This window comes from Vulpes lagopus, chromosome 1 (genome assembly GCF_018345385.1).
Source record: "Vulpes lagopus strain Blue_001 chromosome 1, ASM1834538v1, whole genome shotgun sequence".
In the NCBI taxonomy this organism is placed as follows: domain Eukaryota; kingdom Metazoa; phylum Chordata; class Mammalia; order Carnivora; family Canidae; genus Vulpes; species Vulpes lagopus.
Genome location: NC_054824.1, coordinates 147,532,022 through 147,548,882, shown reverse-complemented (window position 1 = coordinate 147,548,882; position 16,861 = coordinate 147,532,022). Strand labels below are relative to the sequence as shown.

At 38.3% G+C, this 16,861-nt stretch overlaps 1 protein-coding gene across 4 annotated transcripts in view; it reads left to right on the top strand.

Moving 5' to 3' along the window:
* The window catches only part of LIN9 (lin-9 DREAM MuvB core complex component), an 80,182-nt gene that overhangs the window by 15,745 nt on the left and 47,576 nt on the right, over positions 1 to 16,861 (top strand). For all 4 annotated transcript variants that reach the window (XM_041761604.1, XM_041761512.1, XM_041761693.1 and 1 more), the window contains 3 exons: positions 8,328 to 8,461; positions 11,119 to 11,244; positions 14,427 to 14,584. In XM_041761604.1, the coding sequence (XP_041617538.1) occupies positions 8,328 to 8,461; positions 11,119 to 11,244; positions 14,427 to 14,584 (418 nt within the window). The remainder of the gene's footprint in view (positions 1 to 8,327; positions 8,462 to 11,118; positions 11,245 to 14,426; positions 14,585 to 16,861) is intronic.

Here is a 16,861-nt window from a genome sequence, read left to right as displayed (position 1 = left end):
GGCTGTGCTGATTGATTTAGTTTGATAACAGATAGGCAGACTTCAATCTTTTGTTTCTTTTTCCTGTTATATATTATGCAGTCTTATGATACCGTAGTTTATACATTCTTCTATTTATGGGCATTTAAATGGTTTCTAAGGTTTTACTATTACAGACAGTGTTATAGCGAATACCCCAACCAAGCATGTTTGTATAAATTTGCAAGTGTTTTTTCAAGGATAGATGCCTGAAATGTGGAATTGCTGGATCATAGGATATGCACATTTAAACAGTCTGAAGTAGTACTAAATTATTCTCCAAGGACATTGTACTGGTTTATACTTTCTACCAACAATATATCATAGTACCTGTTTCCCCAAATGCTTGCCAGCTCAGTATATAAACAAACATCTGAGTTGTTGCCGATCTGATAATAGCATCTCCCTGATTCTAGGTGGCATTTCATCTATGAGTGATGTTGAGGTACTTTTCACATGTTTATTTTTTTTTTGAGATTTTTTTATTTTTTATTTTTTATTTACTCATGACAGACACACAGAGAGAGAGAGAGAGAGAGAGAAGCAGACACAGGCAGAGGGAGAAGCAGGCTCCATGCAGGGAGCCGGATGTGGAACTCGATCCTGGGTCTCCAGGATCACACCCCAGGCTGAAGGCAGCGCTAAACCGCTGAGCCACCGGGGCTGCCCTTCACATATGTTTAAAACAATTTCTTGGGATGCCTGGGTGGCTCAGTGGTTAAGTGCCTGCCTTCAGCCCAGGGCCTGATCCTGGGGGCCCGGGATTGAGTCCCACATTGGGCTCCCTGCATGGAGCCTGCCTCTCTCTCTGTGTCTCTTATGAGTAAATAAATAGAAGTCTTTAAAAAAAAAATTCTTTCCCATAAACTGTTTGTCTTTTGTCCCTATTTTCTAATTCGTTTGCAAGAATTTTGTATATATTAATATTAGCCCTTTGGCTGTTTATATTGGTTGTAATTTTCTTTTTCAGTTTGTAGTTTGTCTTTTGACTTTTTAAATTTTTTTACAGACATGCAGGATTGAAAAAAAAATGTAAAGGTCAAATATAACTGTGTTTTCCTTCGTGACTTTCTGGGTTTATACTTAGAAAGATCTTCTCTGGTCTAAAATTATATCTTTTGGGCAGCCTGGGTGGTTCAGTGGTTCAGTGCCACCTTCAGCCCAGGGCCTGATCCTGGGGGCCCGGGATCGAGTCCCGTGTCGGGCTCCCTGCATGGAGCCTGCTTCTCCCTCTGCCTGTTTCTCTGCCTCTGTGTGTGTGTGTGTGTGTGTGTGTGTGTGTGTGTGTCTGTCATGAATAAATAAATAAAATCTTTAAAAAAATAAAATTATACCTTTTAAATTCACTCATTTATATCATTTTTTATTAATGCTTAAATTTTTAGTCCATCTGGATTTATTTTGGAGTAAAAGATGAAGTAAATCTACAACCTTGATTTTTTCCCAGAGGACTACTTAGTTGTGCTAATAACACTGAGGAAGTAATCCATCTGCATCACAGCTAAATTCCTTTATATATTTGGGATTATTTCTGGTCTTTGTATTTATCTGTATCTAGTATGTCTCTGTATGTGCTAGTGTCAGATTGTCTTAATGTGGCTTTATGTAGTGTTAATATCTGGTGAGTCATTATTACATATCCTTTTTTAGGATACTTTCTCCGTAGGAAGACTTTCGAATCAACTTGACTAGGAAAAAAATCCTGTTGGGATTTTTCTTGGTATTGCACTGATATTATGAATTAATTTATGCTATGTGACATATTTGTAGCATTGAAATTCTCTGTCCAAGAACTGGTTTTAATTTCACTTATTTTTTTTTTAAGATTTTATTTATTTATTCATGAGAGACACAGAGAGGCAGAGACAGAGGCAGAGCGAGAAGCAGGGAGCCCCATGTGGGGCTCAGTCCAAGGACCCTGGAATCATGACCTGAGCCAAAGGCAGACACTCAACCACTGAGCCACCCAGGCAACCTGAGAGTAGAAATTCTTAATTTTAATGAAGTCCATATTTTCTTTTATGGATCAAGCTTTTGTGTGCTTTAGCTAAGAAATCTATGCCTAACTCAAGGTCACAAAGATTTTTATATGTTTTCTTCTAGCAGAGTGGTGTTTTTATTAATTAATTAATTAATTAATTAATTATTTATAAAGATTTTTATTTATTCATGGAGAGACACACAGAGAGAGGCAGAGACACAGGCACAGGGAGAGGCAGGTTCACCAGAGGGAGCCTGTTGTGGGACTCGATCCCAGGACCTTGGGATCATGACCTCAGCCAAAGGCAGACACTCAACCACTGAGCCACCCAGGCGCCCCAGAGTGGTGTTTTAAAATCAAATCACACCACTACCTTGCTTAAAATTGTCCAAGGAGGGCAGCCCGGATGGCTCAGCGGTTTAGCGCCGCCTTCAGCCCAGGGCATGATCCTGGAGACCCGGGATCGAGTCCCACATCGGGCTCCCTGCGTGGAACCTGCTTCTCCCTCTGCCTGTGTCTCTGCCTCTTCTCTGTGTCTCTCATGAATAAATAAATACAATCTTTAAAAAAAAAACAAAACTATACAAGGATGGATGCCTGTGTGGGTCAGTGGTTGAACGTCTGCCTTTGGCTCAGGGCATGATTTTGGAGTCCCGGGATTGAGTCCCACATCAGGCTCCTTGCATGGAGCCTGCCTCTCCCTCTGCCTCTCTCTCTGTCTCTCATGAATAAATAAATAAAATAAAATAAAAAAACTGTCTAAGGATTTTCCCTCATATTTAGAATAAAAATCTAAACCCCTATTGCTGATCTACAAATACAAAGCCCACCCAAGCATCCCCTAGTTCCACTTATTCAAGCCTCAGTGTCCCTCTGTAGACTAAAATATTTTTCCATGTTGATCTTGCACATTTGTTTAGTGTATTCCTGGGTGTTTAATACTTTTGTGCTTGTCATTTTTGCTTTAATAAACAGGATATATCTTCTGCTTTTTTTTTTTTTTGAAAGTTTTTATTTATCATGAGAGACACAGAAAGAGAGAGGCAGAGACACAGGCAGAGGGAGAAACAGGCTCCATGTAGGGAGCCCGATGCGGGACCTGATCCTGGGACCCCAGGGTCACTCCCTGAGCTGACGGCAGACGCCCAACCACTGAGCCACCCAGGCATCCCTTCATCTGTTTTATTATCTAACTAATTCTCCCTTATATAGAGAAAAGTAATGATTTTTTTTAAGATACTGATTTTTTTTTAAGATTTATTTATTTATTCATTTATGATAGACATAGAGAGAGGCAGAGACACAGGCAGAGGGAGAAGCAGGCTTCATGCCGGGAGCCCGATGCGGGACTCGATCCCGGGTCTCCAGGATCACACCCTGGGCCAAAGTCAGGCGCCAAACCACTGAGCCACCCAGGGATCTCCCTAAGATACTGATTTTTATTTATTTATTTATTTTTTTTTAAAAATTTTTATTTATTTATGATAGTCACAGAGAGAGAGAGGCAGAGACACAGGCGGAGGGAGAAGCAGGCTCCATGCACCGGGAGCCCGATATGGGACTCGATCCCGGGTCTCCAGGATCGCGCCCTGGGCCAAAGGCAGGCGCCAAACCGCTGCGCCACCCAGGGATCCCGATACTGATTTTTATATGTCAGCCTTGTATTTGCCCACTTTATTAAATTCTCTTACTATTTTAAATGATTATAGTTGTTTTCTTGAGTTTTCTAGGACAGTCTTATCACTTGCAAATAATGGCTTTTATCTTCTCCTTTACAATTATTAGTTAAAAAATAGTAGTGATTGTCAACATCATCTTCCTCTAATGACAGTGTTTTGGATCATAACCTGAGACAAAGGCAGAAGCTTCACTGACTAAGCCACCCAGGTGCCTCTGTCTTTCGTATCTTAACATTGAATGTGATCATGACTTTTGGATTGGAATGAGGAGAAATAAGTTTTACAGGTTAAGAAAGTATCCATCTGTTTTTGTTTTCTTGGTCAGTAGAGCTAAAAGCCTTGTCAGTTTTGTTGACCTTTTTTTTTTGTTGTTGACCTTTTTGAAGAACTTTTGGGGGTGCTTGGGTGGTGGGCGTGAGGTGTCTGCATTTGGCTTAGGTCATGATCTCAGAGTCCTGGGACTAAGTCCCGCATCAGGCTCCCTCTTCAGCCTGAAGTCTGCTTCTTCCTCTGCCCCCCCCCCCCCCCCCGCCTCGTGCACTTTCTCTCTCTCTCTCTCTCTCTCTCAAATAAATACATTAATAATCTTTTTAAAAAATAAAGAAATTGAGACAACATTGACATAACATTGTATGTTTCAGGTACACAACAGATTTGATATTTGTGTATGTGGTGAAATGATCACTACGTTAACATCTGTCAGCACAGTTACAATTTTTTTTCTTGTGATAAGAACTTTTAAAATCTATTCTGTTAGTGACTTTTAACTATGTAATATATACTATAGTCACCATGCTGTACATTACATCTCCCTAACCTACTGATTTTATTTTATTTTATTATTATTTTTTAACCTACTGATTTTAAAACTGAGTTTGTGCCTTTTCACCCCTTTCATCCCGTTACCTAGCAACCACCAGTCTGCTCTTTGTATTTATGAATTAAGTTTGTGTATGTGTGTTGTTGTTGTTGTTGTTTTTGGGTTTTTGTTTGTTTTGTTTTTCAGGGGAATTTTTTTAGATTTCACATATAAGTGAGATCACCTGGTGTTTGTCTCTCTCTTAGTTCACTTAGCATAATGCCCTCAAGGCCCATCCATGTTACTGCAAATGGCAAGGTTTCATTCTGTTTTTATAGCTAAATAATATTCCAGCATGTGTGTGTGTGTGTGTGTGTGTGTGTGTGTGTGTGTGCCACATTTTCTTTATTTCTTTATCCAGTGATGAACACTTAGGTTGCTTCCATGTCTTGGCTATTATAAATAATACTGCACAGAGCATTGGGGTGCAGATATTTTTTTCAAGTTAAGGTTTTTGTTTGCTTCGGATAAATAACCCAGCATTGGAATTATTGAATCATAAGTTTTAGTTTTAATTTTTTTGAGGAACCTCCTTACTGTTGTTCACAGTGGCTGCTCTAGTTTGCATGCCCACCAACAGTGCAGGAGAGTTCCCCTTTTTCCACATTTTCACCAACACTTATTATTTCTTATCTTTTTGACTCTAGTTGTTCTGATAGGTATGAGGTGATATCCCACTGTGAATTTGCATTTCCCTGATGATAAGTGATGTTGAGTATCTTTTCATGCACCTGTTGGCCATCTGGATGTCTTTGGGAAGGTGTCTCTTCAGACCCTCTGCCCATTTTTTAATTGGATTTGGTTTTTGTTTTTAAAGATTTTATTTATTTATTCATGAGACAGAGAGAGAGAGAGAGAGAGAGAGAGGCAGAGACATAGGCAGAGAGAGAAGCAGGCTCCATGCAGGGAGCCAGATGTGGGACTTGATCCTGGGATTCCAGGATAACACCCTGGGTCAAAGGCGGGTGCTCAACCACTGAGCCACCCAGGATTGTTTTTTTTTTGCTATTGAGTTGCATGAGTTTTTATACAGTTTGAATATTAACTCTTTATGAAATATACAACTTGCAAATATTTTCACCCGTTCTGTAGATCTCTTTTTCCTCTTGTTGATGGTTTCCTTTGCTATGCAGAAGATTTTTAGTTTGATGGAGCTCCACTTGTTAATTTTTATTTTTGATGCCTTTGCCTCTGGTGTCAAATTAAAAAAAATCATCACCAAGACCAGTGTCTAACTCACCACTTACATTTTTTCCTAGAACTTTTATGGTTTCAGGTCTTACATTCAAGCCTTTAATCTATTTTTTTAATTATTATTTTATTAGAGAGGGGGAGGGGCAGAGGGAAAGAGAATATTAAGCAGGCTCTGCACCCAGTGTGGAGCCTGATGTGACACTCGATCTCATGACCTTGAGATCATAACCTGAGCCAAAAATCAAGAGTTGGATGCTTAGCCCACTGAGCCACGTAGGTGCCCCAAGTTTTTAATCTATTTTGAGCTAGTGTTTGTGTATGGTGTAAGACAGTGGTCCAGTTTGATTCTTTTGCATATGGCTGTCCAGTGTTCCCAGCACCATTTATCAAAGAGACTGTCCTTTCTCCATTGTATATTCTTTTTTTTTTGGCGGCGCTAAACCGCTGCACCACTGGGGCTGCCCTCCATTGTATATTCTTGCCTCTTTGTTGTAAATTAATTAGCCATATATGCGTGAATTTATTTCTGGGCTCTCTGTTGTGTTTTATTAACCTGTATACTTGTTTTTGTTTTTTAAGATTTATTTATTTATGTATGTATGTATGTATTTATGATAGAGAGAGAGAGAGAGAGAGAGAAAGAGAGAGAGGCAGAGACACAGGCAGAGGGAGAAGCAGGCTCCATGCCGGGAGCCCGATGCGGGACTCGATCCGGGACTCCAGGATCCTGCCCTGGGCCAAAGGCAGGTGCCAAACTGTTGAGCCACCCAGGGATCCCCTGTATACTTGTTTTTATGCCATTATGATACTGTTTTGATTACTATAGCTTATAATATAGTTTGGAATTAGGGGGGTTTTTTTGTGTTTTTTTTTTTTTTTTTTTTTTTTTTTTGGAGTTAGGGAATTTGATGCCACTACTTTTATTCTTCTTTCTCAAGATTGCTTTGGCTATTCAGGATCTTCTTTGATGCCATACAAATTTTGCAATTGTTTTACCTCTGTGAAAAATGCCATTGGAATTTTCATAGGGATTGCATTGAATTTTAAATTGTTTTAGATAATATGGATATTTTTACGGTATTCTTCCAATCTATGAGAATGGAATAGCTTTCCAAGAATTTTAAAAATTCATGCAGGGGCACCTGGATGGCTCAGTCAGTTAAGTGTCTGACTCTAGCTCAGATCATGATCTTGGGGTCCTGGATATGAGCCCCACATTGGTTTCCATGCTCAGCGGGGAGTCTGGTTCTCTTCTGCTCCTTCCCCATTCATGGGCTCACTCACTCCTTCCTTCCTTCCTTCCTTCCTTCCTTCCTTCCTTCCTTTCATTTTTTTTTAAGACTTTATTTATTTATTCATGAGAGGCACAGAAAGAGACAGGCAGAGATATAGGCAGAGAGAGAAGCAGGCTCCATGCAGGTGATGTGGGACTTGATCCTGGGACTCCAGGATCACGCCCTGGGCCAAAGGCAGATGAGCTCAGGCTCAACCACTGAGCCACCCAAACATCCCTCTCTGTTTGTCTTTCAAATAAATAAATAAAATCCTAAAAAATAATAATAAAGTACATGATATTTTTTGAGATTTCCTTTTATTGTACTTTGGTAAATTTTACCTATTTATGCTGCCTTTATAAAAATAGTTGGTATCAGGCTCTCTGTGAGGAGCCTGCTTCTCCCTCTATCTGTGTTTCTGCCTCTCTCTCTCATGAATAAGTAAATAAAATATTATAAATTAAAATAAATAAATAAAAGAGTTGGGAAGCTCTTTTTTTCTTGATTGAACTGAAACATTTTATTTTCATTTCTTTTTTTTAAATTTAAATTCAATTAACCAATTTATAGTAAGTACATCATTAGTTTCAGATGTAGTGTTCAATAATTTATCAGTTGCATGTAACACCCAGTGCTCATCATATCATGTGCCCTCCTTAATGCCCATCACCCAGTTACCCCGTCCCCCCACTCACCTACCCTTCAGCGACCCTCAGTTTGTTTCCTAGAGTTAAGAGTCTCTCATAGTTTGTCTCCCTCTATGATTACTTCTTATTCAGTTTTCCCTCTCTTCCCCTAAGGTCCTCTGCCCTGTTCCTTATATTCCACATATGAGTGATACCATATAATTGTCTTTTTCTGATTGACCTATTTTACTCAGCATAATACCCTCTAGTTCCATCCACTTTTATGTAAATGAGTTGAAACATTTTAATAGCATTGGTGCTGTGATTTGATACAGAATTCACTGGTGAAACTTTCTGGGCCTAGTGCTGCTGTTTGCTTGCCTTTTCTCTGTCTCTCTTTCACAATTCTCTTCTCCCTACATACCTAAATTGAAATTGTAGCATAGTACAGACATGGTGGGGGCAAATGATACCACTTTCCTTGTCAGAATATGTTAAGAAACTGGAGGCTTTAACTTTGTAAAAAATAAACAGAATGTTTATTTTGTTAAGTAATATGAAAAAAAATATATGTTGTTGAATCTTTTTTGAGTACTTAATAACCATAATGTACCTTTTTACAAATGTATTCGATGTTACAGATGTTCATTTTTACTTGCTGGACCTGTAATTAATCTCTGTTTTTTTATTGTATAGAAATTTACAGCAACAATGTCTACACCAGATAAGAAAGCCTCACAGAAGATTGGTTTTCGATTACGTAACCTACTGAAGCTTCCCAAAGCACATAAATGGTGCATATACGAATGGTTCTACTCAAATATAGATAAGTATGTATCATGGCTTACATCATGGGTATCACTTGAACCAGAAATTTAAGCTTTTCAAACGTTACAAGCTATATTCTTTTCTGTAGGCCTGTTTTGATTCTTCTTTTCCCTTAATTTTTCCTTTTTTTTTTTTAGCAGCAAGATTTTTTTTTTTTAAGATTTTATTTATTCATAGAGATGCAGAGAGAGAGAGAGAGAGAGAGGCAGAGACACAGGCAGAGGGAGAAGCAGGCTCCATGCAGAGAGCCTGATGTGGGACTCAATCCAGCATCTCCAGGATCACGCCCTGGGCTGCAGGCGGCGCTAAACTGCTGCGCCACCGGGGCTGCCCAATTTCTTTTTCTTTTTTTTTTTTTTTTATTCTTCATTCTTCTTTGATCCATTTCCATTCCTCATAGCTTTCTTTTCCCCTTCCCCTCTTTGGAGAAGTTATACTTTTTTTTTGTTATACATTTTTATGAAAGTATAACCTATATTATAATTTACAAAGACTGTGGAATGGAGATACCCTAGAACAAAACTCCTTTATTTGTAATGAACAAGGTATGTTTTTTCCTTTTTTTTTAAGACTTTTATTTATTTTAGAGATAGGAAGTATGAGCAGGGAGAGAGGCAAAGGGAAAGGGGGAAGCAGACTCCGCTCTAAGCAGAGAGCCTGATGCAGGGCTTGATTCCAGGAGCCTGAGATCATGACCTGAGCTGAAGGGAGACACTTAACCTACTGAGCTGAGCCTCCCAGACGCCTCTAGGATAGTCTTTCTATTTCAGACATAACATTTATATACTTTAATTATACGTAAATATTTAAACAGAACATAGTAAGAGATTTGGGTGAAATCCAATTATTCAACAGCAGTATTTACTGAGAAAAATTTAAATTTCTTATGCATCTTAATTGAATCCATGCTAGTCACTGATGCTTGCTTTGCTGGTTCCTTGTCTTTACTTCCCTTTCCTGGTTTTTAAACCAGTTACCTATACTATAGGGAATCTCATGAATGTTTGTATTTTTTTTTTAAGATTTTATTTATTTATTCATGAGAGACACACACACAGAGAGAGAGAGAGAGGCAGAGACACAGGCAGAGGGAGAAGCAGGCTCCACCCAGGGAGCCCAATGTGGGACTTGATCCCAGGTCTCCAGGATCACACCCAGGGCTGAAGGCAGCACTAAACCGCTGAGCAACCTGGGCTGCCCTAAAATTTTTAATTTTTTTTAAAGCTTTATTAATTTTATTTGACACAGAAAAAAAAACAAGCAGGGGGAGCAGCAGGCAGAAGGAGAGAGAGAAGCAGAGTCCTCACTGAGCAGGGAGGCCGATGTGGGGTTCAATCCCAGGACCCCTGGGATCGTGACCTGAGCAAAGGCAGATGCTTCACCAAGCCACCCAGATGCCCCAAAATTGTAAATTTATTTTATTATTATTATTATTTTTTAAGGTTTTATTTCTTTATTTGACAGAGAGAAAGCACAACAGGGGGAGCAGCAGAGGAAGAGGGAGAGAGAAGCAGGCTCTCTGCTGAGCAGGGAGCCTGATGTGGGTGGGGTTTGATCCCAATCGGGAGACCATGACCTGAGCTAAAGGCAGATGCTTAACCAACTGAGCCACCCAGGCACCCCTAATTTCTTTTTTTTTTTTTTTTAATATTTTATTTATTTATTCATGAGAGAGAGAGAGAGGCAGAGACACAGAGGGAGAAGCAGGCTTCATGCAGGAAACCTGACGTGGGACTCGATCCTGGGTCTCCAGGACCACACCCTGGGCTAAAGGCAGCACTAAACTGCTGAGCCACCCGGGCTGCCCCCTAATTTCTTTTTATTTTATTTTATTATTATTTTTTTTAAGATTTTATTTATTTATTCATGAGAGACACGGAGAGTGAGAGAGGCAGAGACATAGGCAGAGGGAGAAACAGGCTCCATGCAAGGAGCCCGATGTGGGATTCGATCCTGGGACTCTGGGATTACGCCCTGGGCCGAAGGCAGGCACTAAACTGCTGAGCCACCCAGGGATCCCCCTAATTTCTTTTTAAAAGACCTTATTAAAGTCTAATCTCTGTATCCAACGTGAGGCTCAGATTTACAATCCCAAAAATCAAGAGTCACATGCTCTACGAACTGACCCAGCCATGCACCCCTGAAATTGTTTTATTTTCGTCCACTGATTTTTCCATAGTTTATGAGGCTTTCAGGGTATCTTGGTGTGATCTGAGTTCTGGAATTCCCAAGAACTGATATAACCCTCTAGAGTCCTCTAATTTTCTAAAATTTACTTACTCTCAAAGAGGACTCCTTGCTGTTGGTATTACCTTTGGGACAAAGATACTTTGTAGCTAACATTGTTCATCCTCACTGGATGTAATGACAGTGCCAAGATATACTAGGATATACTCATATGTGAGATTTAGCAAAAATCAGAGTCTCCTGGAATCTCCAGCACAGACATTTCTTGAGTAAATTGTACACATTAATTGTTTCACAAATGCCAATTTTAGTTTTAACAGTTTGAAGTTGTGCCAATTTTGTATATGTCGTGGATAGAAGTGAAAGATGCATTTGGGGATTAGTATAATGTTGAAAATTGGAAAGCATATTTTGAATTTATGCCTCTGAAATAATTGTGATTAACCACTAAATTACCATTTCTGTCTTACAGACCACTCTTTGAAGGTGATAATGACTTCTGTGTATGTCTGAAGGAATCTTTTCCTAATTTAAAAACAAGAAAGTTAACAAGAGTAGAATGGGGAAAAATCAGGCGACTTATGGGAAAACCACGGAGGTAAAAATATTTTTATTTAAAATAAACCAGTAAGTTAGTTGGTAGTATAATTACCACATTGATTCCTTTTCATCTTTGCAAAGACTAGTCCTGAAACATAGCTTTTCAGAATCATTATATTTTAAATATATCCTGATAACTAGCTTTAATATAGGTGCTTTTTATATCTATGCATCTTAAAATTAAATACAGTTCCATTTTTGTTCAAATTATAGGATTCGAACATAATTTTCTTACATTCTCTATGCCCCACTATGTTCCAAAAAATATTTAAGAATACACTAGAAAATATATTTGATCCTTTAACAATGTGGAGGTTAGGGATGCCGACCCTCACAGTCAAATCTTCATATAACTTTTGACTCTCCGCCCCCCCCCCCAGAACCTAACTACTAGTAGTTTACTATTGACTGGAAATCTTACTGATAATATAAACAGCCAATAACACATATATATTACTGTGTTCTTACAATAAAATAAGCTGGAGAAAAGAAAATGGTATTAAGAAAATCATAGGAACGGAAGATACATTTATAGTACCATACTATATTAAAAAAAAATCCATGCATAAGTGGACCTGAGTGGTCACATCCTTGTTTTTTAGGAGTCCACTATATTTAATGAAGCTCTCGGGGTATACTAATACATTGTTATCTTTTTAGAAACCATCTATCACTGCAAAAGCCTTCTTACATATTTTACTTTATATAAAAACAAGATAAGGGGGTAGGGTGAGATGGGTGAAGGGGATCAAAAGATAGAATCTTGCAGTTATGAGTCATGGAATGTAATGTATAGTGTGATGACTATAGTTAATAGTATTGTAAAGCTTTTTTTTAAAAAAAGATTTTATTTATTTATTAGACTGTGAGAGAGCATGAGTGAAGGGTGGGGAGAGGGAGAGGGAGAAGCAGGCTCCCCACTGAACAGGGAGTCTGATGTGGGGCTCTATCCCAGGACCCCGAGATCATGACCTGAGCCAAAGGCAGATGCTTAACTGACTGAGCCACCCAAGTGGCTGTAAAGCATATTTTAAAGTTGATGACAGTAGATCTTAAAAGTTCTTATCACAAGAAAAAAAAATTGTAACTATATATGGTGAGAGATGTTAACTAGACTTAGTGTGGTGATCATTTCACAATATATACAAATATTGAATCATTCTATTGTACACCTGAAGGTTACATAGTGTCTTATATATCTATTATACCTCAGTAAAACAAAAACGCATTCTATCTAAAAACAAAAACAGAAAAACCCCAGAAAGAAAAATCAAGTGAATCTCTCCAATATGTTATTTTCTGAAAATTACTTTTCATGTGAAATGACTTTTCCCTTTGTAGTGTTATCTTGCTTTCTAACACAGCCACCCAGACATCCCTGGCTTCTTTGGTTTCTTAAAAGGGTTAAACATACACTGACCATACGACCCCGCCATTCCACTCTTAGGTATTTAGTTAAGAGAAATGAAAGCCTATATTTATACAAAAACCTATACACAGGGACACCTGGGTGGCTCAGCAGCTAAGTGTCTGTCTGTCTTCGGCTCAGGCGTGATCCTGGAGTCCCGGAATCGAGTCCCACATCAGGTTCCCTGCATGGAGTCTGCTTTTCCCTCTGCCTATGTGTCTGCCTCTCTCTCTCTCTTTCTCTCTGTCTCTCGTGAACAAATAAATCAAATCTTAAAAAAAAAAAAAAAAAAAACCTATACACAAATGTTCATATCAACTTTGTTGTAATAACGCCAAACTAAAAATAATACATATGTCCACCAGTAGGTGAATGGATAAACAAACGGTGGCCATTCATAGAAATGGATACTGTTCTCCAATAAAAAGAATGAACCATTGGTACATGTAACAACACAGATTAATCTTGGAATAATTCTGAGTGAAAGAAGCCTGAGAAAAGAGTTCATTCTATATGATTTCATTTGTATAAGATTTTATTTTTATTTATTTATTTATTTGTTTGTTTGTTTATTTATTTATTTATTTTTGTATGAGATTTTAAAAGGTAGAAACTATAATGACAGAAAGCACTTCAGCAATTGCTTGAGAAGTAGGGGTACAGAAATGGGAGGGATGCGAAGGAGGGATAATAAAATGCCACAAGGAAACTTTGTGGAGTGATTGATGTCTTCAAATGTTCATTATCTTGTCTGTGATGATTGTTTTATGGATATATATTTTGTGACACGAAAGCTATATTTAAGTTACTTTGATTCATCCCAGTATTTGAAAATAGAAATAAAACAGTCCCTAAAGATAAGAGTAAATTCGGTATTTATGCTTCAAGGCAGGAAGTATGATTAAACATTTACACAGTGGTAAGCCTCATCTTTAGTTGTATATTGGTGTGCTCATGGGGTCACAGGGAAAATATCATGTTCTTCTGAATAGAATATTGTAATTGAACATTGTCCCAGAGGGAGTCCTGTGATCCAGATGCAGTGTTGTCAGAGGATGGTGGACAAATCCTCCTGCTTTGTAGGAAAGGATGATGTAGACTTGCTTATAAATCTTTAAGTCTTGCAAAGTCCTGTTTTTAAAAAGATATAATTTACTTTAAAGATAATTATTATTTCTAAGAACTCATTTTTAAATACAATTACTTGAAAGAAAGAGAGGAAAAGAAGTAACAGTGAGATGGATGGTTTGATTTCAAGTTTTGGTTTTTTTTTTTTTAAGATTTATTCACTTTATTTATTTATTTATTTTTTTATTTATTTATGATAGTCACAGAGAGAGAGAGAGAGGCAGAGACACAGGCGGAGGGAGAAGCAGGCTCCATGCACCGGGAGCCTGATGTGGGATTCGATCCCGGGTCTCCAGGATTGTGCCCTGGGCCAAAGGCAGGCGCCAAACCGCTGCGCCACCCAGGGATCCCCACTTTATTTTTTTTATTTTATTTTTTATTTTTTTTAGATTTATTCACTTTAGAGAGAGAGAGAGAGAGCGAGTGAGCGCAGAGTGGGTAAGGGGAGTGGGAGAGAAAAACTTTTGCAGACTCTCCCTGAGCTCGGAGCCCAACCTGGGCCTCAGTCTCATGACTCTGGGATCATGACCTGAGCTGAACCCAGGAGTCAGATCTCAACCGACTGTGCCACCCACGGACCCCCTGATTGCAAGTTTTTGTATAGGATAGTTATCAGTTTATATGATTTTTATAATTTATTCTAGATGTTCTTCTGCATTTTTTGAGGAAGAGAGATCAGCATTAAAACAGAAACGACAGAAAATAAGGCTCTTGCAACAAAGGAAAGTTGCAGATGTTTCCCAGTTCAAAGATCTCCCAGATGAAATTCCTTTGCCTCTGGTTATCGGGACCAAAGTTACGGGTAAGTGAAGATAAGCTCTTTACCATTTTGCTTTATAATTTTAACCTAGATAACCACTAGACCAATGGCTTTTAAATTTAAAAAGCGTAAACTATATAGGAGTATATTATAGAAGTTATTATTTTATCATCTGTGATGTCTGGTTTTTTGGTGTTTTTTTTTTCTTTTTTAAGATTTATTTTTTATTTATTCACGAGAGACACAGGGAAGCAGAGACCTAGGCAGAGAGAGAAGCAGGCTCCCTATGGGGAGCCCAATGCGGGACTTGATCCCAGGACTCCTGAATCGTGGTCCTCAGCTGAAGGCAGATGCTCAACTGCTGTAATGTCTATTTTTTAAACTACTTGGGAAAAAGTACAATTTATGTAATACAAGAAATAACAAAGGAGTTAAGTGAGTAGATAAATTAGTAATTATACTGAAAGGGCCCCCTAAAGCTCTCTAAAAGCAATATTTTAATGTTTTTATTTGATCTAGAGCAGGGGTCAGCAAACTATGCCCCATGGCCCAAATCTAGTTTGCTACATATTTATCTATGGACTGTCAGATAAGAATGGACCTCATTAAGGAGGAAAGATGCTCTCAATTTAGTTCATACCTGAAACAGACTTAACAATAAGAGCAAGCAGGCAGGGCCAAAAAAATTTGCCAGTAATTTTTTGTCTACCAGAAAAAGTTCAACATATTGTCTAACATACAATACAAAATGACTGAACCTATGAAGAAACATGAACACAAGTTCTGTAGTTGAGAAAAAGCCATCAGTAGAATTAGTTGCTGAGATGGCTCAGATATTGGAATTAGCAGTGGCTTCAAAATGTTTGTTATAAAACATGTTCAAGAACTTAAATGTAAATGAAATCATAATGAGTGGGGATATCTCAGTAGATAGAGGAATTATTTAGATGTAACAAATTTAGAAGTGAAAAGTGCAGTATCTGAAAAGAAATTCTCAGTGGGCTTAAAAACAGATTGGAAACAGCAAAGCAAGGGTCATTGAATCTGAGAATATATCCATAGAAATAATCCCGCTGTGAGAACAGGGTGAAAAAAACGGAGAAAACTGTAGTAGAGCCTCAGAGACCTCTGGGACAATTATTAAGCAATGTAACAGATGTTTAATTAGAGTCCCTAAAAGGAAAGGAGAGGCACAATGGCCCCGGGGGGGCGGGGGGAGACAAAGGGTAAAATGTTCCCACATTCGTTTTTTTTTTCCTTTGCCACATTTGTTTTTAAAAAGGTACAGATCCAAAATACTCTGAACCCAAGCCAGATAACCCACATGTATGCAAAGCCCATAATTAGATACCATACAGAAAAAGTACAGAGAAAATCTGGAAAGTGGTCATAGAAAAACAACATACTACATAAGAGGAACACTGATATGAATAGCAGCTGACTTTACATCAAAAAATATGCCAAAAAAAAAAAAAAGCCAGAAGTAATGCCAAAGATATTTTTCAGATTGAAGGGAAATGATGGAACCGCAAATCTACAGAAAGAAGAAAACACCAGAAAATGGCAAATATGTGTAAAATAGAACAATCATGTTGTAAGCTTCTTGAATTTTTTATAAGACCACACAATGTTGACTATGAGTAGAGTGTAATAGGTAAAGATTGGGTATTCTAATCTGTAGAGTATTGAGGTTCAGAACCTTCAAGGTGCATCAGAATTACCTAGAGGGCTAGATGAAACAGATTGCAGACCCCACCCCCTTCTGAGTTTCTGATGCAGAAGATCAGGCGTAGGGCCTGAGAATTTTCATTTTTTAACAAGATTCCAAGTGATGTTGATGCTGTTGGTGTGGGGTTATCCTTTGAGAACTAGTAGAAGGACCTACGTTTTTTTTTAAAGCGAGAGGGAGTAAAGGTATCTTTAGTAGGCTCCACACCCAGTGCAGACCTGGATATGGAGGTCAATCTCACAAAAGATTGAGTCACAATCAAGACTCAGACACTTAATCAACTGAGCCAGCCAGGCGCCCCAGGAGCTACTTTTTAAAAAATGCTAAGAGGCATACTTAAAAAAGCCAATAGAGAAGTTAATTTTGAAATTCTAACAGTTAAAACATGATGAGAAAGAAAGGACAGGGAAACAAAAAAACACATGGAGTAAATAGAAAATAAATAGCAAGATGGAAGACTCAAGTCTGGTCCTATTTTCATTATATTAAATGTCAATGAACTAAGCACTATACTGAAAAAGTAGAGATTATCAGACTGAACAAAAAAAAAAAAAGAAGTGCCCAACAATATGCTATCTTTAAGAATTGTA